General features: G+C 43.1%; 1 protein-coding gene across 1 annotated transcript in view; it reads left to right on the forward strand.

Moving 5' to 3' along the window:
• Window positions 1-1,536: 1,536 nt before the first annotated feature.
• Window positions 1,537-24,330, forward strand: part of LOC111969113 (polycystin-1-like protein 2) — a 32,583-nt gene continuing 9,789 nt past the window's right edge. The window contains exons 1-25 of the mRNA XM_070445302.1: window positions 1,537-1,867; window positions 4,966-5,124; window positions 5,273-5,461; window positions 6,866-6,976; window positions 7,160-7,307; window positions 7,396-7,625; window positions 7,722-8,129; window positions 8,219-8,476; window positions 8,801-8,987; window positions 9,174-9,291; window positions 9,645-9,786; window positions 10,048-10,437; window positions 10,586-10,728; window positions 10,862-11,041; window positions 11,695-11,832; window positions 11,945-12,096; window positions 15,818-15,935; window positions 16,460-16,685; window positions 16,816-17,003; window positions 17,110-17,340; window positions 17,534-17,635; window positions 17,730-17,908; window positions 18,026-18,172; window positions 18,266-18,465; window positions 18,553-18,785. Of these exons, the coding sequence (XP_070301403.1) occupies window positions 1,543-1,867; window positions 4,966-5,124; window positions 5,273-5,461; window positions 6,866-6,976; window positions 7,160-7,307; window positions 7,396-7,625; window positions 7,722-8,129; window positions 8,219-8,476; window positions 8,801-8,987; window positions 9,174-9,291; window positions 9,645-9,786; window positions 10,048-10,437; window positions 10,586-10,728; window positions 10,862-11,041; window positions 11,695-11,832; window positions 11,945-12,096; window positions 15,818-15,935; window positions 16,460-16,685; window positions 16,816-17,003; window positions 17,110-17,340; window positions 17,534-17,635; window positions 17,730-17,908; window positions 18,026-18,172; window positions 18,266-18,465; window positions 18,553-18,785 (4,902 nt within the window). The 5' untranslated portion in view covers window positions 1,537-1,542. The remainder of the gene's footprint in view (window positions 1,868-4,965; window positions 5,125-5,272; window positions 5,462-6,865; window positions 6,977-7,159; window positions 7,308-7,395; window positions 7,626-7,721; window positions 8,130-8,218; window positions 8,477-8,800; window positions 8,988-9,173; window positions 9,292-9,644; window positions 9,787-10,047; window positions 10,438-10,585; window positions 10,729-10,861; window positions 11,042-11,694; window positions 11,833-11,944; window positions 12,097-15,817; window positions 15,936-16,459; window positions 16,686-16,815; window positions 17,004-17,109; window positions 17,341-17,533; window positions 17,636-17,729; window positions 17,909-18,025; window positions 18,173-18,265; window positions 18,466-18,552; window positions 18,786-24,330) is intronic.

A 24,330-nucleotide genomic window follows, 5' to 3' on the forward strand; every position in this document is an offset into this window, starting at 1 on the left:
AACAGCTGCCAGGTAGAGTTCCAGCTGGAGTAGGAACCCTTGGCACCCGGCAGCCGTTCCATCATACGCTCCCGGGAGCGAGAGCCAAATCCCACTGGATCCTGATGAAGGAGGTGTGGACATCTGGGTCGGTTGTTGTGGGAGCTGGATAGGTGGAGTCAGGCGCAGGACACAGTGATGAGTATAGTCCGACAGTTTACTCAAAAATTAAGAATAATATTCCAACACGGAAAACACAAAAATCCAAAACACAAGAACACGAACCCACATGACAAACAATAACGCACAAAACAGAGAGGGAAGCCAGAGGGTTAAATAAGGAACATAATTAATGGAATAGAAATCAGGTGTGTATAATGAAGACAAAACCAAACGAAAATGAAACATGGATCGGTGGCGACTAGAAAGCCGGTGACGTCGACCGCCGAACGAACAAGGAGAGGGACCAACTTCGGCGGAATTCGTGACAGTATGTGTGTATTTCGGAGGGGTTGGGTTAAAAGGCGGAAGTAAAATTTCAGTTGGACCTTGTGTGCAATTGACCATTAAACTGATTTTTTTTTAAACAATAATGAAATAATAAAATGCTGACACTGGRACGTTGAGAATATTGGGCTYTAGAGAAAAAAACTTTACTGTCTTAGCTAAAGTGGGGTGGAAAATACTCAGTAGGGTCTTAACTAACCAAGGATGTGTAGTTTTGGAGGGGGACTGTGCAGTACATCTCCAGCAACATTTTGTTATCCACCACCTCCATAGCTCCCAATACAATAGATTACAATTAAAACATATTTTTTATTTGATTTCATAAAATACTTACTGCCTTTTCTTATTGCCACAATAAAAGTGGCCATTGATTACATTTCAATATCTTTTTAATCAACTAATGATATTATTACAATCTGTTGAAATGCAGGCTTTTATTTTATTAAGTTTTCCTCATTCCCCTACAAAAGTGACATCATCTTGACTGGCAGTATAGTACTGGGTTGAGAGCTGGAACATAGTTCATTGTGGCTCTAATACTTCTACTACTATTTTGATACGTCCTTGATATACTTTGAAAAGGAAATTCTGACAGTAAAAATATATTGATTTCTTATCATTTGAATAAGGCAGGTTAGAGCTTCTGCTAGGGTTTGAATAGTGGTTGGATATACAGTATAAAGGTCTCTCTCTAACCAGAGTAGCCTACTGGAGTGTATAGCACCGCGTACTGGGCACAATCATCTTATACTGCATGCAGGCTGCAATGAGTGCAACATCATTGGCAGCCTTAAAGAAAGAGTAAAACTCGGAGGCTGTTGACAGACGGGCCAGAGGACCTTATTATAGCCCATTGCTCTGTTTGTTTGTGAACAAGGATAATGCAACCAATGGGAACTCACAAAGACAGACTGTAAGGCGGACAGCCCTTTGTTGGAGCCAGAACAGATCATTCTGTGATGTTGAAGTGGTGACAGGGAATTGCTGACGTCAGTCCCCTTTAAAGATAGCATGTCACCAGGCTGCCTGTAACAGTGTACAGGTGAAGCGGTGAAGATGGACAGCACTAATCTCTCTGTGTTGCTCTTGAATGCTTTCCTCTTAAGCCTGTCTTGTGCTGAGGACGAGATAGCACCTCTATCCTGCCCAGAGTACCAAGAGGGCTTTGACGGCTCCTGTTATGAGTTTGTGGGTCTACCTCGTTCGCGTTCCTTCCTCAGTGCACAGGGTTGGTGTGAGCGAGGTGGTGGACACCTGGCCTTCATTTTAAACGACGAAACCCAGCAGTTCCTACAGAAGCACCTGCAGCCGGAGCAGGACTGGTGGRTGGGTCTGGCACCTGCCTCCCCAAACCTAACACTGGACTCTGCTGCTGCTGAGGGTAAGAGGACAKCTGAAGAAAACACTAATTGCCATCAACATACTGTATAATGATAGATATGATTATGTAAAGGAAATCAAAGGTTGAGAGCAGACTGTCTTGTGCATGGATGTATTTGCAAAGAGTTATTTTATTATGTGTTAGAGTGTATGATTTAAAGTCTTATGAAATTGCCATGATATGAGGGAATTTCTATGTAAAAGGACCAATAAGCACTAACAAGAGAAGTTCATAGGATCATGTCAAATCTAGAGTCAAATGAAAGCTATATTTTTTTAAATTAAGGAATATARACATTTTTCGACCATTTTCTATCCTAAATATTAGAAATAACAAGCAAAGGCTTTGACTGCTGGTCAAACAGATGGAAAAGGGGTCTTAGAAAACATCTACCAGACGTTGGTTCAGATTTGATCCGATCCAATAAAATGTTGTCTTGTTTTGGGAGGAGCTCGTTATTAAAATAATAGCCGGTGTGTAGAATAATACCCAAATATGCAAAGGTGGATATACAATTGAAGTCGGAAGATTACATACACTTAGGTTGGAGTCATTAAAACTAGTTTTTCAACCACTCCACAAATTTCTTGTTAACAAACTATAGTTTTGGCAAGTCGGTTAGTACATCTACTTTGTGCATGACACAAGTCATTTTCCCAACAATTGTTACAGACAGATTATTTCACTTATAACTCACTGTATCACAATTCCAGTGGTCAGAAGTTTACATACACTAAGTTGACTGTGCCTTTAAACAGCTTGGAAAATTCCAGAAAATTATATATTGGTTTTAGAAGCTTCTGATAGGCTAATTGACATAATTTTAGTCAATTGGAGGTGTATGATCATGATGCTATCCATAATGATGTATCGGTGTTGTAAGTCCACTTCATTACTGTAGTTCAATAACCAAAAGAGGTTCAAGGATAAGGTTTCATGTCATAGCTGACACCCCATGTTTCTGCAGACATCTTTTGAATCTCTCGGAGCAGATATTTAACTGAGTTTTTGGAAAACGTGGTCCCATAAAAACCTGAGGGAGATTTTACCGAAATTCTGTTACCAAATATGCATCTGCACAGTTTTTCCAGGAAATGTATTTACTGTATTGATAAATGTTACGTGTAAATTGTTAAAAGTAGTCTTACGTAAAACATCTGAGTCTCAGTGCAATTACAGTTGCATTCGGATATTATTCAGACCCCTTGACTTTTTCCACATTTGGTTACGTTACAGCCTTATTCTAAAATGGATTAAAATACATTGTTCCTCATCAATCTACTCACAATAAACCATAAGGACAAAGCAAAAACATGTTTTACAATTTTTTGGCAAATTTATAAATTCTTTAAAACAGAAATAGACCTTTGCTACGAAATTGAGGTCAGGTGCATCCTGTTTCCATTGATCATCCTTGAGATGTTTCTACAACTTGATTGGAGTCCATCTGTGGTAAATTCAATTGATTGGAAATTATTTGGAAAGAACAAACTGTCCATATAATGCCAGGCGTCACGTCTAGAGGAAACCTGGCATCATCCCTACGGTGAAGCAGTGGTAGTGGCAGCATCATGCTGTGGGGATGTTTTTTCAGCGGTAGGACTGGGAGACTAGTCAAGATCGGGGCAAAGATGAATGGAGCAAAAGTACAGAGAGATCCTTGATGAAAACCTGGTCCAGAGAAGCTCAGGACCTCAGACTGGGGCGAAGGTTCACCTTCCAACAGGACAACGACACTAAGCACATAGCAAAGAACAATGCAGGAGCGGCTTGGAGACAAGTCTCTGAATGTCCTTGTGTGGCCCAGCCAGACCAGACTTGAACCCATTTTGAACATCTCTGGAGAGACCTGAAAATAGCTGTGTAACGACACTCCCCATCCAACCTGACAGAGCTTGAGAGGATCTGCAGAGAAGAATGGGAGAAACTCCCCAAATACAGGTGTGCTAAGCTTGTAGCGTCATACCCAAGAAGACTCGAGGCTGTAATTGCTGCCAAAGGTGCTTGAACAAAGTACTGAATAAAGAACCTGAATAACTTTATTGTAATTGTGATATTTCATAATTATTTTTTTTAATACATTTTCTAAAATTTCCACAAACCTGTTTTGCTTTATCATTATGGGGTATTGTGTGTAGATTGATGAGGGGAAAAAATTATTTAATCCATTTTAGAATAAGGCTGTAACGTAAAAGAATGTGGAAAAAGTGAAAGGGTCTGAATACTTTCTGAATGCACTGTACGTTACCATGGAATTGCCCATGATGACTTTGTGTGAGAGTAGGCCTAAATATTTAATTGATATTTGAAAGAGGTTATAGTGTTTTGGGGTTGTTGTTTTTTCATAGAATAATCTTACTAATTAATCTTAATAATCTTACAGCTGAGCTGTGGCAGAAGTATTCCTCACAATCTGTTTTTTTTTCATCATTATTTGCATCAGAAATCAGTTCAATTCCCAGTCTCCTAAACTAACATGATCCGCCCACCTGCCTACCACTTCTCTTGAGACAAAGATGGTTACTCTTGGTCTTGTTCAGTGGATCTTCTTTGATCTGCCAGTAAAACTGGAAGTAGACACAGGCTGGGTTTGGTGGCTATCTCTCAAGTCAGCTGGCCTTTCTGTGTCTCGCTGGGAGATTTATAATGTATTTATCTCGCACCATTGCTAGGAGACCATGCCACATTAAGATATCTCCTTTTAGCAGCACKTGGCTGATGAAGAACACTTGTCATTCAATTGGAGCTGCTGTCCAGTCCCTTGATTTAGACAGGCCTTTTTAATTCCCGCACAAAGGACCAACTTTATCACCTATTCACAGCCGGCTCCTGTGGCATTGACTTTGTTTTCTTACGTCATATCCCTTACTCTGCTTTTCAAGTGTTTTATTACGTGAATTAGAGTATTAACAGAATGATGTATCAGGATGAACAGATGGGATATAATTTTGTAGGAATATATGTCACAAATATAATATAACAGAGTACTTACATACTTTATTTCCTCTACTTTGAAGAGCAGGTGTTCCTAATGTTTTGTACCCTCYGTGTATATAGAATYTAATARTTTCATTGGTGTTMGRGCTGTACATCCTCAGGTCCTCTCTCCTGGCTTGATGGCTCTGATGTCAGCTACTCTAACTGGGTYAACGACCCTGATCCAGGGGCTGGCTGTGGTCACATACTGAGGAGCTCAGGGTTTCAYTGGGAGGCAACAAGCAACTGTAGCCAGGAGCTGCACTTCATCTGCCAATTTGGTTTGTATTTGATATGTGTGTGCACGCATGCGTGCATGCATCTGTGTGTGTATGTATGCAGAATAACAAGGTAGCGAGGAATATACTGTATGCGCTTGCTATTCCCTTTCACTCTAATTATTAAACCTTATTTACTTCTTTGTCTCAGAATCTGGGCGCTCCATTGCTTGTGCTGACCACAATGCGACACTACAGTGTGGTTCTGGTCAGGTGATAGAGATTGATGACAGCTTCTATGGTCGTAAGACGGTTCACTACTGCCGGACGAGTCCCGCTTCTTCAGCCACCTCCACACAGGAGGAGTGTAGCTGGATAGATGTTGTAGATTCAGTGACAGGTATGGTGTGAAGTCTAATGTTTTTGAAACTTTTGAAATATTGTGCAAGGTGTATTTTGTCCATTAATGTTGCTCCATCCATCACTTAGGATATTGATATAAATGTATGTTTAGTTTTGACTATTGATTCAAGAATAGTCTTGTTCTTACATCGTATGAGTAAGAACATTAAAGGTCCAATGCAGCCGTTTTTATCTCAATATCAAATCATTTCTGGGTAACAATTAAGTACCTTACTGTGATTGCTTTCAATTAAAATGGTSAAAAACAAACATAAATAGCTTCTTAGCAWAGAGTCATTTCTAAAGCAAGAATTTTGCTTGGACTGTCTGGGAGTGGTCTGAGTGGGAAGGGGAAAACTGAAAACTAGCTGTTATTGGCAGAGAGGTTTGGATTTAACTATATTTCTTATTGGTCTATTAACTAACTTATCGCCTGGTGATGTTGCGAGGCAGGCCAACACTCCATCCCACTAAAYCAGGCTGACATTTCACACAGTCTTTTCAAACAGCTCTTACACTAAAAGGGCATTATCATAATTTGCACAATATCACAGTATTATTCCAGCCTAATAGAGTAGAAATATATATATATATATAAAACACAGGAAATCACGGCACTGGGCCTTTAACTGCACTGGGCCTTTAAGCAAAGTGCTTTTAATGGGTCAAAGTAATTGCCTGCTGTACAGTATTTGATCATTGCACTGTTAGGACACGCTGCTTAAAGTAAAAAGCAGAAATGTAAATAGTGTAAAGCAAACACAGATTCAATAAAGGGCCCAGCAATTCAATAGAGGCAGCAATTCAACTTAGTTCCACTTCAGCAGGATGCCATTACCAAACAACTACATGATGAACAATATTTAAACATTGAGCTCTTAGAACATGTTTMGATTTGCAAAACATAGAGCAGAACTGTAAATATTGTAAAACACACACAGCTTCAACAACGGCACCAGATGCACTGAGGCAGCAATAAAACTTAATTGCACAAAGCACCAAGAAAATATGTATTTGTGTCTTAACAAAAAACATAATAGAGGTACAGATGCTGGTACAATGTCAAGACTGAAAGTTAGGCCACAAAATGTACCAGTTTTAAATGGTTGTAATACTGTCAATGAAATCTAAATGTACTGCACTAAATACGGACCGTAGGTTTAAGCCATTGCTTAAGCTAGTGCTTCATGTATGAATGACAAATAGAATAGGCATTGTGATAATAATCCTTCCTCTGAACAGTGTGCACACAATTTATATTTTCAGAGCACTTGGATAAGTCTATTATAATGATAATGTGGATGATCTTAATGATGATTTTGATGACAATTATGGTGGAAAACTCTCCTCCTCCTCTATTTCTTCACCTCTCATATCTCTATTTCATGTACATTATTTCCAGGAGACTGCCATGGGCTGCAGGCATGCCAGGCCACGGCAGATGTGGCCTCTTTTGGTGAACCATGCCCAGGGCTTGGAAGCTACCTGTCTGTGGAATACAGCTGCAAAGATGGTCAGAACATTCTACCCCTGTCACTGTCTCTCCTTCCCTCCCTTCTACATTCCATTTAAATACTCAAATATGTTTTCAGCTAGTGAAGGCCTCGATTTACGTTTTTTCTAATGTTGTATTTCAACACATTATGAGTGGTGGCTAGCACACACAATCTAACCTAGCCATGTCTGTGGTCCACAGGTCTCCACTTATTAATGAGCAAGTTGGCTGCCGTCTTTGACAATGTCTCCATAACAGTGAAGTGGCTTCTCCATCCCTTCCAGGGCAACCTGACCTGCACTCTAAGTGCTGGAGATGGGCACAACATCGATCCTTATAGTCCAGAAGAGTGAGTAACTGAGTAATGTATATCACCCAACATCAAAGCCAAAAAGTCCCTAATTCATTCACAATTAATGGAATTTACACTCTCACAGGTTGGAGAGCAGTGTGGTTCATAAATACACTCGCCCGGGTGTCTTCATAGTTGGGGTGGAGTGTACCACCAGTGAGTGGCATGTGACAGCTCAGAAAGCCATCACCATTCAGGAGCCCATCGGGGAGTTTGGTGTCATTAAGTGCTATAGCGTGAACCAATCAACAGATGGAGCAAACTGCAAGGCCCTGTATGGCAGTCCCCTTCAAATCCAGGTTGAAGTAGAAGCTGGTAAGTAAAACCAACATGAGCAGAAATAAAAGCATCTGGTCTTACATTTCCGAGAGTACAAATCTTGGTAGAATGAGACAACTTTTCTATCTACAGGTACGAATGTGACCTACAAAATCCACCGTGGTGAGATGTTGGTGGCCAATTCATCAGCAGTCAGAGGAATCGTCCCCCACAACATCACAGTGGGACCAGAGGTGGAGCAACAGCTGGGCTCTGGCTGCCACCAGCTGACCCTGCATGCCTCTAACGGGGTCTCGGTCTTGGGCGTGTCCACTGAGCTGCAGGTGTGTCTGCTGGAGCCTGTGGAGGGCCTGCTGGGATCAGTGATGGCTGAGGAGGGAGAGTGTCCAGACTCAGACCTCTACGTTAGTGTCTCCCTGGACCGGGGGGCCCCGGTGCAGCTTCTCTTCCAAGTGTCTGGAGCCAACGACAGCATCTCCGAGACCAGAGACATGCAAAACAGAAGCATGCAGGTTTACAATATCTCAACCACTATCCAAGGTACCTACCCAACTACAATCAGAAACAATGACAGAAGATAGGAAGATTAAACGTTTCCTTGTTTATTTATATCAGCTGTTTTGTTACAGGAGCTTTGCAAGTGAAAGTCAGGGCCTGGAATGTCTTCTCACACATGGACGTGGATGTGGGGAACACAGCAGCAGTTTGTCACAATAATTCAGACTTTCAGACAGAGGAGCATAAAAGGCTTCCCCGGGATAATGTGGAAATCACTTCCGATCCAGAAAGTCCATCTGACTTCACTCAAAGTGTCACACTTGGGTTAACTGGCTTGAGTGGAGTACCCGGAATCAGTGAACCTGGGATACAACTTGAATGGGAATGCAGTAAGTACCAGAGCTGAGAACACTCACCTCTCAGTTCAACTCATTAGTAGGCTACAGTAACAAAGTCTGTCAAGACTTTTAAGTGGCCCACTTGTTCAAGTCTTATCTTCAAGGCCAGTGCTAGTTATAAATCTGAAATCCGAAGATTTTAGTTTTCAGTTCAGGCACAATCTTTCTATGAATAMAATTGTTCTTCTAAACTCACTAAGTAACAATGGCGGTATTTCTCTGGTTTCCGGGTGACAGTATCGATTGTGTAGTACCTTTAATGTCCTTTCAGCACAGATGTTATACTCAAACCATGTTCCCCATTTATTCCAACAGATGAACAATGTAAATGCAGAGACAAAACAAACCAGGAGACTCATGTGATTACAGCAGCCTGTCTTCCAGACCCATTTCTTTTTTATATATACAGTTTTACTGTGCAGAAGAAAAATGGGGCCGAAGTGGCTAAAGCAGAGAAATGCATCACTGTTACTCCGCCAGAATTCACCGATGTTACCATAAGGTAAAACGAGGGAGGGAATGGCTCATTAGACAGATGTATAGTCCTGAGTGACATTTTGTTTGTTAGGAGAGGTTTGCATTATCAAACGAAGAAGCTAAATGGCTGATTTGAATCAAATTCTAAGTTACAGTAATCTATGTCCCAGAAGATCTGTTGTATGATAAAAGTTAACCTTTATTCTTTTAGTTGTTCTAATTGTAACCCAGTGAACATAAACAACGATGTAACCCTCAAATTGGAGTGTACCACCGCAAGGAGTTGCCCAACAGTAGTTTGGCATGTTGAGGACACGAGACCTTTGACAGTAAGTCTGAGACTCCTCTATTGTGCATGTTGCACACAAGCATATTTATGAATAGTGGTTTCAGTGCATGAATAGATAGAACTTCTGTTGTCTAATTTAAGTTTAGATATACTTTATTAGTCCAGACAGAAATATGTCTGCTATTAACCAACCCCTCCGACATGCACACAAACACACAGGTGTTTGAACACACATACACACAAACATACATTCATTTGTAATGTGTCACATGAGCAAAATAAGTAACCTGAAATGAATGCATGTGCAGTTGGATTGTATAAAAGCTGTAGTCATTCTGTACAACGACAGTGTCTATGAAGGAAACTTCATAATTTTGAGCTAATTTCTTCTAGGGAGACCTCAAACACTGCTACAAAAAAGCAAAGCAAAGACCACTGCTACACAGAATAGATGGTGGCAATGAATACATGGTGACAAGTGACAATCTGAAAAATGCACAGTCCAGATCTCTGAATCTCAATGTGATAGCGTATGGTAGGTATTCATTGATTTTAGAGTATGTTTTGTTACACGTGCTTTAGTTACAGATAATAGTATCACTTATGTTGAACCTGACATCAGAATGTCAAATTAGCTATTGTAATGTGGGCCATAAAATGAATCAAGTGTTCCAATGTGTTATATTTTAGGTAGTGTATCATTTGATCATGGATATTTAGAGTAAATACATCCAGATCAACATTTACAGAATGTATTTATTTACATTAATGTAACCTATTCAACTTTTTGTTGTAGGTAAGACGACATCTGGCGTTGTCAAGTACACCATTCAGATACCAGGTGTTGCAACACCTGCACCTGTTGCCACTAACATACTGCCTGCTACTACCTTACCGGCTGCTACCACCATCCTACCGGCTGTTACTACTCGTCCAGCTGCTACTACCATACCAGTTGCTACCATCCCACTGGTAGCCACTACCCTACTGGCTGCTACCACTATAGCGGCAACTACTACTGTATCTGTAACTGTGCCTGAAATAACAGCCCCAACTACCATCACCAACCTCCATTCCTGTATAATTTCCCCTCAATCAGGCACAGTTCTAGATGCTTTCAATATCACCTGTGCAACAACCTCCTGCTCCACAGGKAAATGCCAATATTGTTTCAAAACTGACAAAGGTGAGTTGTCTGAAATCTGTCGACAATGTAGTCTATTTCAAGAGACTTTCCCCTATCAAAGAAGTTGAATAGTAGGACCGTAAATCAAAAATCAAAAATTCAGTTCACTGTATGAAAATACTTTATATAATATGTATTTATATTTCAGATAAACATTTGCGCTGCAGTTATGGAAATGAAGTAAAGTCAATCTTCCTACCTCTCGGGAACAAACGTTACAACTACAGTCTGTCTGTGGTGGTTACTCTAACAAATGGGGATAGAAAAACCAATGCCACAATCACCACTGAGGTTTGTCATCAAGTAAAAATCCTTTCATTTACTTAATGATTTAATGCATGGAAACTGTCCTGCCTTTCTGCTCCATAGAGCTCACATTTATAATGTAGTATCTGGAGCTCACATTTGATTGTTGTCCCCCAAGGTGTGGCCAGCCAACTCCAGTTCCTCAGTGGAGAATCTGCAGTCTGTGGTTGACAACACTGTCGCTCAGCTACAGCAGCAGGGGTTGCTCACTGGGGAGACCCTAGGACAGATGTTCAAGTCTGTGTCCGACATTCTGAACAAGGGCTCCAGTGAGGATCAGAAAGGTGCCAGGGAGGAGGTGAGAACGGGGTAATATTCTAAGGTCATAGGGAGCATGGGCTTTGATGCCAGGAATGTCTACGCCAGGGATGGGCAACCCGGGACCCGCTTTTGTAGTCCCGTGGATCAATTTCCAAAAACGAAGCACCAATAATTATAATTGTTTATAGCCTTTATAGACTAATAATGAGCAGTTTATAAACTACTTATCATGGTTGGCTCCAGGCATAAGCGGTCACTTAGGGCCCCTGGCTGCTAAGACGGGGATCAGTCAAAGAAATTGGCCCACGAGGTGCAAGGCCAAGTCTCGCTTAGGGCCCCCAAAAGACTAGGGCCGGCCCACTCTACTGGTGTAATGCATTTAGCTAAGAGCGGTAACTGGTTTAACTGCAGAAATTGATCGATTGCTATATTCAGTTGACTGCATGTCTGGCTATGGATGAAGGTACGCAGACCCGCGAGCCACTGCAGCTCCTCATGATGAGTTCACATTTTTTGTTTCCCCTCACCCCCATCAAAGTTGGCCATCCCTGGTCTAGGGACTCTGTGTATTGTTGAAAGTGAGACATTACACTAAACTAAAAGAGTTAGGATAAATTAGTATGAAGTTCAAGACAAAAGGAAGTGTCTCTTTAGATAGATGTTTATGAGGTATTCTGATTGATGTTCCAGCTGCGAGAACAGATGCTGAGCACCATGACTGCAGTGCTGAAGAATGTCCCCAACAACACTCCTCAGGAAGTGCAGCTGACGGCCAGAGCAGTGGCAGGGATCACCAAGAGGAGGGAAGAGGTCAATTCCGCTGCTCAGGTACACTTGGATATGAGAACAAGGCAACATCATCTTTTCCAAACATGTATTGCTGAAAGAGAGCAGAGATTTAGTTCCCAATGGTCTATGTTGTGCTGTGGATCTTTTCCAGCTAGAAGCTAGCTCCCTGGTGGGAGACCTCAGCTCTTCCCTCCTCTATATGAATGTCAGTGAGCATGGTGGAGAAGAGATGGTGCAGGCAGCTACACCAATTGTAGAGGCACCAGCAATATCCTGGGAGTCTCTTCAAATGCAAGCACACAGGTGATATACAGTTGAAGTCGGAAGTTACTACACTTAGGTTGGAGTCATAAAACTTGTTTTTCAACCACTCTACAAATTTCTTGTTAACAAACTATAGTTTATGCAAGTCGGTTAGGGCATCTACTTTGTGGCATGACACACGTAATGTTTCCAGAGGCAAAGAAAACGCACACCTATTTAGGCGAGGTGCTGGCTAGCGGAGTGGAACACTTAAAAAATAAAGGAGAGCCGCACACTCTAGGAGCTCAGATGCAAATATATTTATAGTACAAACGTTTCGACAGACAAGCGGTCTTCATCAGGGTATTAGCTATAAACTATACAAACTATAGTTTTGGCAGTCGGTTAGGACATCTACTTTGTGCATGACACAAGTAATGTTTCCAACAATTGTTTACAGACAGATATATTTCACTTATAATTCACTATATCACAATTCCAGTGGGTCAGAGTTTACATACACTAAGTTGACTGCCTTTAAAACCCTCTTGGAAATAGGGGGCGCCCTTTTCACTTCTGGATAAAATTGTGCCCAATTTAAACGGCTCGTACTCTGTCCTAGATCATATGATATGCATATTATTATTACTATTGGATAGAAAACACTCTGAAGTTTTCTAAAACTGTTAATTATATCTGTGAGTAAAACAGAACTCATTTGGAGGCAAACTTCCAAACAGGAAGTGAAAATTCTGAAATGGGTCTCTGTGAAAGGCATTGCCTATTCAATTGTCTTGTATTTATGGATCTGTATGCACTTCATACGCCTTCCACTAGATGTCAACAAGGCATGTAGACGAAGTGTCTAGCCTTCCCTGGGGACGCATGAGAGTCGTGGAGTGAGAGGTCACCATATTGGTAGTACTTGGCTACGCACTTAGGTTTGTCATATCGTTGTCTACAATGCGTTAGGTAGCACGAAATGCTCCGTCTGGGACGTTATTGGATATATTTGTGAAAACATCCTAAAGATGGATTCTCAACTGAGTTTGACCAGTTTATTCGACTTTTATTATGGACTTTTTGAATTTTTCGTTCATGCGTAAAATCTTCATGGCACGTGAGCTCCACCATGCTAGCCAAAGTGCTAATTCGACAGAAGAAATGGACATTCTAAAACAAAACAACGATGTATTGTGAACTAGGATTTCCTGGCACTGCAATTCTGATGGAAAGTTCAATCAAGGTAAGGGAATATTTATGATGTTATTTCGTATTTTTTATGGACTCTTTTGGACTCTTTGGAATTTTATGGACTCTGGCGGAGAATGGCTGAGCGCTGTCTCAGATTATTGCATGCTGTGCTTTGTACTAAAGTAATTTTTTTTAAATCTAACACAGCAGTGCATTAAGAAACCAGTGTATCTTTAATTAATATTGCAACATGTATTTTTCAGCAAAGTTTATGATTGAGTTTTTCTGTTAGATTACGTGGCTGTCTAAAAATTTCTCCGGACATTTTTGGTGCCATTTGTGACCATGGCGGCAATGTAGAACCACGATTTATAGCTATAAATATGCACATTTTATCGAAGCAAACATAAATGTATGATATAAACATGATGTCATAAGACTGTCATCTGATGAAGTGTTCCAAAGGTTATGGATTCATTTATCTCATTTTCGGTGTCTCTTGTGAAAGCTATGCTTTACGCGTAGAAAATGCCGTTGTGTTTTGGATATTGTAGGTGAGCTAACATAAAATATATGTTGTGTTTTACGCGTGTAAAACATTTTTAAAATCGAGACAGTTGGCTGAGTCACATATGTTATCCTTTCATGCTGTTTGACTTTGATTTCATGAACAAAATTATTATATGATATTCCCTGTGCGCTTGAGCTAGCATGCAGTCAGCGTATTCTTATGAGGATGATCCCGGATCGGGATGGGGGGTCCGAAAGCGTGTTTTAAACAAGCTTGGAAAAATTCCAGAAAAATAGTGTCATGCTTTAGAGCGTTCTGATAGGGTAGTTGACATCATTGATCAATTGGAGGGTACTGTGGATGTATTTCAGCCTACCTTCAACTGCAGTGCCTCTTTGCTTACATCATGGGTAAAATCAAAAGAAGATCAGCCAACCTCAGAAAAAGAAATGTAGACCTCCACAGATCTGTTCATTCCTTGGGGAGCAATTCTTCAAAAAGCCTGAAGTACCACATTCTTGTACAAACCAATCAGTTACGCAAAGTATAAACACCATGGGACCCACGCCAGCCTTATATCTGCTCAAGGAAGGAAGACGCGTTCTGTCTCCTAGAGATGAATACTTTGGTGCAAAAGTGCAAATCATCCCAGAACACGAGCAAAGGACCTTGTGAAGATGCTGGAGGAAACGGGACAAAACTATCTATAATCCCCAGGAAACAACGAGTCCTATATCCGACATAACCTGAAAGCGTCACTCAGCAAGGAAAAAACCACTACTCCAAAAACCGCCATAAAAAAAGCCAAAGGACTACGGTATTGCAACTGCACATGGCGGACAAAATCGGTACTTTTGGAAAATGCCTCTGGTCTTGATGAAACAAAATAAACTTTCTGGCCATAACGACTATCGTATGTTTGGAGGAAAAAGGGATGCTTGCAAGCGAAGAAATCACCATCCCAACCTAGAAGCACGGGGATGGCAGCATCATGTTGTGGGTGCTTGCTGCAGGAGGACTGGTGCACTTTCACTAAAATAGATGCATGATGAGAAGGAAAATGATGTGGATTATATTGAAACAACATCTCAACATCAGTCAGGAAGTTAAAGCTTTGTCGCAAATGGTCTCAAATGGACAATGGTACCAAGCAGTACTTCCAAAGTTGTTGCAAAATGGCTTAAGGGACAACAAAAGTGAAGGTGATTTGCGATTGCCATCACAAAAGCCCTACCTCTAATCCTTATAGACATTGTGGGCAGAACTGAAAAGCGTGTGCGAGCAAGGAGGCCTACCAAACCTGATTCAGTGGTACAGCCCAAACTCTGTGCAGGAGGAATGGCCAAAAGAGGATTCACAACTTATTTGCGGACGCTTGTGGATGGCTACCGCAGTAAGACGTTTGGCACCGAATTTTAAACAATTTAAGGAGTAATAGCTACCAAATATCTAATTGGTTGTATGTAAACTCTGACCACTGGGATGTGAGGGGGGGGGTGAAAAGAAATAAAAGCTGAATAAATCATTGTCTCTACTATTTTCTGACATTGTACATTTTAAAATAAAGTGGTGGTCCTAACTGACTAAAACATGAGATTCTTACTATGGATAAATTCAGGAATTGTGAAAAACTTAGTTTTAATGTATTGGCTAAGGTGTCTGTTAAACTTCAACCCCGTTCAACTGTATATAGCTTCAACTGAATTTCCCTTGATCGACAGTAATGAATTATGGTTACTTTTCAGGACATATTGCATTTTGTTGTCTTTCACAGGGAAAGGTCTCAAAGATTCTTCCTGAACAGTATGGAATATGTGCAGAGTGCACTGTTAAATGAAAATGTTGGTCAGGAGCCTGCCATTATCATAGCCCTGAGTATCAGTGTGTATGCTAACTAGGTAAGAGAAGAAGCATTGGGAGTGAAAACATTACTTATAAAAAAATGCAAGCCTGTCACATAAATGTAACTTGAAATATGTAATTGTGTATTTAGATAAAATATCTCAAATACAAAATGCTCCTGGTTAAGTTGCCTCAATTTGAGTTACAGTGATATTATACACTCTCTTCTCTTAGGATGTCTCAAATAGGCATTCAGAGGCAGTCTATAAACATCCATAGATACTTCTGCAGCTTTTCTTTCCCTCACCTGGTGACTGAGTGTCCTTTCTCCAGAGAACCAGTGGATGTGCGAGTAAGTGTGAATGTCTGCGAGTGAATGTGTGGAGGTTAGTGAGGGATTTATACAGAAGTGAATACGGCAGTGAAAGTGTTGTTTTTTTTGTTCAAGTATTAGGGAGGGGTTTCATTTGGTTAACTGTTCATGTAGTATTGTCTATTAGTATATTGTGTGGATGGTTTTTAACCCTCATTCCCTTATCATCATATCCTTATTTTTTACAGATGCTGAGTTTGAGAAGAACCCTTATTCTTGAGTGAGGGGGGTAACATCAGTGGTGCCATGGGTTCTGTGACACTCACAGACAGGATGGATCAGCCATCCCTGTGGAGAACCTGGTCTGAGGGAAATTGTAGGTAGGAACGCTGCAAAGGATACCAATTTTAGTGGGTCTTTTCTCTTGAGAGCCCTTGATGTCCAAGACTTACAGTATATCTTCTAAGATAATGTCCAAGACTTATACTTTAAAGACTATATGATCAAGTAGACAGAATTATGATTACAGTTGTATATATTACAACATCTTCTATGATTCTCAGATCCTCTTGCCGAGACTTGAAGGCGGGCAGGTAAACAGCACAATCCTTGACCTGGGAAACTACAGCACACTGATGATTGACGTCCCTTCACCAGACATAACACTGGTGCTAAAGATGGAGCCCTCAGAGGACATACCATTTGTACTGTTGCTGGGGTATAAAGACTACCCAAAGGACAAGCAATATATAGCCAAGACGCAGATGCCTCACCAAGGCAATTCACAAGGTGATCAACCTCCTGAACTGACTTCTTGTAAATGGCAGAGACCATAGGACTATTGTGAAGCATAATGAACAAACAACACTGAGTGTTTAGAAAGATAAATGTGCTTGTGTTGTGTTTATTTTGGGTACAGAGAGATACACCTGGGTCCTGGGTCCCAATGATTTGACAGGAAAAGTTGGGGTGCATTACCTTGTGGTGAGGCCCATTGTAGAAGCAGGGGTTAAATCCGTCAATGCCACCGTGACTGTGACCTCCATTGCTGCCCAGTGCAAGTATTGGAATGAAACCTTATCCACCTGGAGTGAAGATGGCTGCAGGGTGAGTTCAACAAGTACTACACAACACCTAATAATAAAATATTGGCACATCACTGCAACCAGGCACTGCCAATGTCAAATGCATAAACTGACTGTGGTCTCCTTAGGTTGGTCCTTTAACCACGTCATTGGTCACTCAGTGCTTATGTAACCACTTGACCTTCTTCGGGAGCTCTTTCTTCGTCATGCCCAACCTTGTGGATGTGTCCCGTACCGCTGAGCTCTTTGCCACCTTCTCAGACAACCCTGTGGTGGTGTGCTTTGTTGGTGCCATCTTCATTGCTTATCTCTTGGTGGTCGTGTGGGCACGCAGGAAGGACATCCAGGACATAGCCAAGGTCTGCCTTGAACAATCCCTGCCGCCATTTTCTAGACAATTTTTGTCCAGACTATACAGACACCTTGAGGACATGCTACTCTGGTGATCCAATCAGCAGATTTCCAGTGCTTAGATTTACCAATTTGAGAATGTATCTTCCTGTTGGTTTTCTGTTGATGCAGAGTTTCATCTTCAAGTGTTACTTCTTGTAGGTGAAGGTGACATTGTTGGAAGATAATGACCCCTTGGCTGAATACCGTTACATGCTGAATATCAGCACTGGGCATCGGCGTGGTGCTTCCACCTCCTCTCAGGTCAGTACCGACAGTTTCCACTGCTGCAGGACATCATATTCTGTTCTCTGATAAAACCACACTCAGTCACCCTGACCCTGTGTTGCTGCTGCAGGTTACTGTGACTCTGCTGGGCATGGAGGGAGAGAGTGAGCCACACCACCTCACTGACCCTGACAAGCCTGTTTTTGAGAGGGGTGCAGTGGATACGTTCCTGTTGACCACACCCTTCTCTCTGGGGGAGCTGCAGAGCATCAGGCTGTGGCACGACAACTCAGGGGGGCACCCTGCCTGGTAGGAGAGTGGACGGGGAGGATGTCTCACAGTAGTAGAGGGACAGATGYATTTGACGTTAATTAAAGCTGACGTTTGAAATTGTGGATGTAGTTGACAATAACGGTTTTCATGCAGGTATATAAACAAAGTGACGGTGCAGGATCTAGAAACTGGACAGAAGTGGCACTTCCTGTGTCACTCATGGCTGGCCATAGATATGGGCCAGTGCATCCTTGATAAAGTATTCCCTGTTGCCTCTGACACGGATTTGAAGAAATTCAGGTGAGCATGGATACACCTTGGTATGGCAATATGTATATCCCAGGACAATTGTCCATCAAGTAACTAAATCTTCTTACACTGTATATTCTGCAGTAATCTGTTCTTCATGAAAACGGCAAAGGATTTCCGTGATGGCCACATCTGGTTTTCTGTGATCAGCCGGCCTCCAACGAGCACCTTCACATGTGTCCAGCGAGTCTCCTGCTGTTTCTCTCTGCTGCTCTGCACCATGCTGACCAGCATCATGTTCTGGGGCATCCCTACCGACCCCTCTGAGCAGACCATGGACCTGGGTATGGACGCCTGCACGGTAATGGTGCTGTATGGAAATAATAACATGTTTTCAGAACATTAAGATTTTCTCTCTCTCTCTCCTGTAGGTCATATCGAGTTCACCTGGCAGCAGGTGATGATTGGAGTTCAGAGTTCAATCATAATGTTTCCAATTAATCTCCTCATTGTGAGTATCTTCAGAAACACCCGCCCCCGAGAGACGAAGCCTGGAAAGCCCAAGGCAGAGGTGTCCAAGCAGGGGAAGACTGGCAGAGTGACTCCCTCACAGCCCCCCTCCCCACAGAGGGAGAGAGAACTCACACCAGACACTGTCATCAAGGTAAAAGAAGTAAACCATTTTAACAGAATTTGTGATCAAGAGTCACCCTGTTTGCATCGCCACAGTAGCAAAGRTGTTAATACAGTGCATTCAGAAAGTATTAAGACCCTTTCCCTTTTTCCATATTTTGTTACATTACAGCCTTATTCTAAAATGGACTAAATAAATACAAATCCTCATCAATCTACACACGATACCCCATAATGACAAAGCGAAATCCGTTTTCTTTTCTTTTTTCAAATGTATTAAAAATAAAAAACAGAAATACCTTATTTACATAAGTATTCAGACCCTTTGCTATGAGACTCAAAATTGAGCTCAGGTGCATCCTGTTTCCATTGATCATCCTTGAGATGTTTCTACAACTTGATTGGAGTCCACCTGTGGTCAATTCAATTGATTTGACATGATTTGGAAAGACACACCTGTCTATATAAGGTCCCACAGTTGACAGTGTATGTCAGAGCAAAAACCAAGCCATGAGGTCAAAGGAATTGTCTTAAAGCTCCGAGACAGGATTGTGTCGAGGCACAGATCTGGGGAAGGGTTCCAAAACATTTCTGCAGCATTTAAAGGTCCCCAAGAACACAGTGTCCTCCATCATTCTTAAATGGAAGAAGTTTGGAACCACCAAGACTCTTCTTAGAGCTGTCCGCATGGCCAAACTGAGCAATCGGGGGAGAAGGCCCTTGGTCAGGGTGGGGACCAAGAGCCCTATGGTCACTCTGACAGAGCTCCAGAATTCCTCTGTGGAGATGGGAGAACCTTCCAGAAAGACAACCATCTCTGCAGCACTCCACCCATCAGGCCTTTATGATACATTGGCCAGACGGAAGCCACTCCTCAGTAAAAGGCACATGACAGCCCGCTTGGAGTTTGCAAAAAGGCATCAAAAGGACTCTCAGCAATGAGAAACAAGATTTTCTGGTCTGATGAAACCAAGATTGAACTCTTTGGTCTGAATGCCAAGCACCTGGCACCATCCCTACGGTGAAGCATGGTGGTGGCAGCATCATGCTGTGGGGATGTTTTCAGAGGCAGGGACTGGGAGACTAGTCAGGATTGAGGGAAAGATGAATGGAGCAAAGAACAGAGAGTGATGAAAACCTGCTCCAGAGCGCACAGGGCCTCAGACTGGGGTGAAGGTTCACCTTCCAACAGGACAACTACCCTAAGCACACAGCCAAGACAACGCAGGAGTGGCTTTGGGAAAAGTCTCTGAATGTCCTTYAGTGGCCCAGTCGGAGACCAGACTTGAACCCGACCTGAAAATAGCTGTGAGGTGACGCTCCCCATCCAACCTGACAGAACTTGTGAGGATCTGCAGAGAAGAATGGGAGAAACTCCACAAATACAGGGGTGCCAAGCTTATAGTGCCATACCCAAGAAGACGCTAGGCTGTAATTGCTTCCAAAGGTGCTTCAACAAAGTACTAAGTAAAGGATCTGAATACTTTTATGAATGTAATATTTAAGTTTTTTATTTTAAAWAAATGAGCAAATAAACAGTTTTTGCTTTGTCGTTATGGGGTAGTGTGTGTAGATTCATGAGGGGGGAAAAAATCTATTTAATCAATTTTAGAATAAATCCAATCAAATCAAATTTTATTAGTCACATGCGCCCAATACAACGGGTGTAGACCTTACAGTGAAATGCTTACTTCTCTAACCAACAATGCAGTTAAAAAAAAAATGGATAAGAATAAGAAATAAAAGTAACAAGTAATTAAAGAGCAGCAGCAAAATAACAATAGCTAGACTATATACAGGCGGGTACCGGTACAGAGTCAATGTGCGGGGGCACCGGTTAGTTGAGGTAATATGTACATGTACAGTGCCTTGCAAAAGTATTCATCCCCCTTGGCGTTTTTCCTATTTTGTTGCATTACGACCTGTAATTTAAATTGATTTTTATTTGGATTTTATGTAATGGACATACACAAAATAGTGCAAATTGGTGAAGTGAAATGAAAAAAATTACTTGTTTAAAAAAAAAAATAAGTAAAAAGGTAAAGTGGTGCGTGCAAATGTATTCACCAACCTTCGCTATGAAGCCCCTAAATACGATCTGGTGCAACCAATTACCTTCAGAAGTCATAACATAATTTGTTAAATAAAGTCCACCTGTGTGCAATCTAAGTGTCAAATGATCTGTCACACGATCTCAGTATATATACACCTGTTCTGAAAGGCCCCAGAGTCTGCAACACCACTAAACAAGGGGCACCACCAAGCGGCATCATGAAGACCAAGGAGCTCTCCAAACAGGTCAGGGACAAAGTTGTGGAGAAGTACAGATCAGGGTTGTGGGTTTATGAACTATCCGAAACTTTGAACATCCCACGAACCACCATTAAATCCATTATTAAACAATTTAAAGAATATGGCACCACACAAACCTGCCAAAAGAGGGCCGCCTACCAAAACTCACGGACCAGGCAAGGAGGGCATTAATCAGAGAGCAACAAAGAGACAAGGATAACCTGAAGGAGCTGCAAAGCTCCAAGCGGAGATTGGAGAATCTGTCCATAGGACCACTTTAAGTCGTACACTCCTCAGCGCTGGGCTTTATGGAAGAGTGGACAGAAGAAAGCCATTGCTTAAAGAAAAATAAGCATAAATAAGCAACAAGCAAACGTTTGGTGTTCGCCCAAACATATGGAAGAGGGTACTCTGGACAGAGAGAGACAAAAATTTGAGCTTTTTGGCCATCGAGGAAAGCGCTATGTCTGGGCCAACCCAACACCTCTCATCAACCCGAGAAACAGCATCATGCTGTGGGGATGTTTTTCATCGGCAGGGACTGGGAAACTGGTCAGAATTGAAGGAATGATGGATGGATGGTGCTAAATACAGGGATGGGGTGTTTAGAAAAAGGGTTAGACTTTTATCTATTCATCTAGGGTATTCCTTAAAGAGGTGGGGTTTCAGTGTCTCGGAAGGTGGTGATTGATTCCGCTGACCTGGCGTCGTGGGGGGTTTGTTCCATATTGGGGTCGAGAGCGAGCGAACAGTTTTGACTGGCTGAGCGGGAGCTGTACTTCCTCAGAGGTAGGGAGGCGAGCAGGCCAGAGGTGGATGACGCAGTGCCCTTGTTTGGGTGTAGGGCCTGATCAGAGCCTGAAGGTACGGAGGTGCCGTTCCCTCACAGCTCCGTAGGCAAGCACCATGGTCTTGTAGCGGATGCGAGCTTCAACTGGAAGCCAGTGGAGAGAGCGGAGGAGCGGGGTGACGTGAGAGAACTTGGGAAGGTTGAACACCAGACGGGCTGCGGCGTTCTGGATGAGTTGTAGGTTTAATCGCAGGCAGGGAGCCCAGCCAACAGCGAGTTGCAGTAATCCAGACGGGAGATGACAAGTGCCTGGATTAGGACCTGCGCCGCTTCCTGTGTGAGGCAGGGTCGTACTCTGCGAATGTTGTAGAGCATGAACCTACAGAACGGGTCACCCCTTGATGTTGGTTGAGAACGACAGGGTGTTGTCCAGGATCACGCCAAGGTTCTTAGCGTCTGGGAGGAGGACACAATGGAGTTGTCAACCGTGATGGCAAGATCATGGAACGGGCAGTCCTTCCCCGGGAGGAAGAGCAGCTCCGTCTTGCGAGGTTCAGCTTGAGGTGGTGATCCGTCATCCACACTGATATGTCTGCCAGACATAGAGGTGCGATTCGCCACTGGTTATAGAAGGGGGAAAGGAGAAGATTAATTGGTGTCGTCTGCATAGCAATGATAGGAGAGACCATGTGAGGATATGACAGAGCCAAGTGACTTGGTGTATAGCGAGAATAGGGAGAGGCCTAGAACGAGCCTGGGGACACCAGTGGTGAGAGCATGTGGTGCGGAGACAGATTCTCGCCACGCCACCTGGTAGGAGCGACCTGTCAGGTAGGGACGCAATCCAAGCGTGGCGCGCCGGATGCCCAACTCGAAGAGGTGGAGAGGGGATCTGATGGTTCACAGTATCAAAGGCAGCCGATAGGTCTAGAAGGATGAGAGCAGAGGAGAGAGAGTTAGCTTAGCATTGCGGAGCGCCTCCGTGACACAGAGAAGAGCAGTCTCAGTTGAATGACTAGTCTTGAAACCTGACTGATTTGGATCAAGAAGGTCATTCTGAGAGAGATAGCAGGAGAGCTGGCCAAGGACGGACGTTCAAGAGTTTTGGAGAGAAAAGAAAGAAGGGTACTGGTCTGTAGTTGTTGACATCAGAGGATCGAGTGAGGTTTTTTCAGAAGGGTGCAACTCTCGCTCTCTTGAAGGCGGAAGGGACGTAGCCAGCGGTCAAGGATGAGTTGATGAGCGAGTGAGGTAAGGGAGAAGGTCTCCGGAAATGGTCTGGAGAAGAGAGAGGGGATAGGGTCAAGCGGGCAGGTTGTTGGGCGGCCGGCCGTCACAAGACGCGAAGATTTCATCTGGAGAGAGAGGAGGAGAAAGAGGTCAAAGCACAGGGTAGGGCAGTGTGGCAGAACAGCGGTGTCGTTTGACTTAGCAAACGAGGATCGGATGTCGTCGACCTTTTTCAAAATGGTTGACGAAGTCTCCGAGAGAGGGAGGAGGGGGGGGGAGGGGGAGGAGGATTCAGGAGGGAGGAGAAGATGGCAAAGAGGCTTCTAGGGTTAGAGGCAGATGCTTGGAATTTAGAGTGGTAGAAAGTGGCTTTAGCAGCAAGACAGAAGAGGAGAATGTAGAGAGGAGGGAGTGAAAGGATGCCAGGTCCGCAGGGAGGCGAGTTTCTCTCCATTTCCGCTCGGCTGCCCGAGCCCTGTTCTGTAGCTCGCAATGAGTCGTCGAGCCACGGAGCAGGAGGGGAGGACCGAGCCGGCCTGGAGGATAGGGACATAGAAAGTCAAATGATGCAGAAAGGGAGGAGAGGAGGGTTGAGGAGGCAGAATGAGGATATAGGTTGGAGAAGGTTTGAGCGAGAGGGAAGAGATGATAGGATGGAAGAGGAGAGAGTAGCGGGGGAGAGAGAGCGAAGGTTGGGACGGCGCGATACCATCCGAGTAGGGGCAGTGTGGAAGTGTTAGATGAGAGCGAGAGGGAAAAGGATACAAGGTAGTGGTCGGAGACTTGGAGGGAGTTGCAATGAGATTAGTGGAAGAACAGCATCTAGTAAAGATGAGGTCAAGCGTATTGCCTGCCTTGTGAGTAGGGCGGGAAGGTGAGAGGGTGAGGTCAAAAAGGAGAGGAGTGGAAAGAAGAGGCAGAGAGGAATGAGTCAAGGTAGACGTGGGGAGGTTAAAGTCACCCAGAACTGTGAGAGGTGAGCCATCCTCAGGAAAGGAGCTTATCAAGGCGTCAAGCTCATTGATGAACTCTCCAAGGGAACCTGGGGGCGATAAATGATAGGATGTTAAGCTTGAAAGGCTGGTACTGTGACAGCATGGATTCAAAGGAGGCGATAGACAGATGGGTCAGGGAGAAAGAGAGAATGTCCCTTGGAGAGATGAGGATCCCAGTGCCACCACCCCGCTGACCAGAAGCTCTCGGGTGTGCGAGAACACGTGGGCAGACGAGGAGAAGAGCAGTAGGAGTGGCAGTGTTATCTGTG

This window comes from Salvelinus sp. IW2-2015, linkage group LG10, assembly GCF_002910315.2.
Source record: "Salvelinus sp. IW2-2015 linkage group LG10, ASM291031v2, whole genome shotgun sequence".
In the NCBI taxonomy this organism is placed as follows: domain Eukaryota; kingdom Metazoa; phylum Chordata; class Actinopteri; order Salmoniformes; family Salmonidae; genus Salvelinus; species Salvelinus sp. IW2-2015.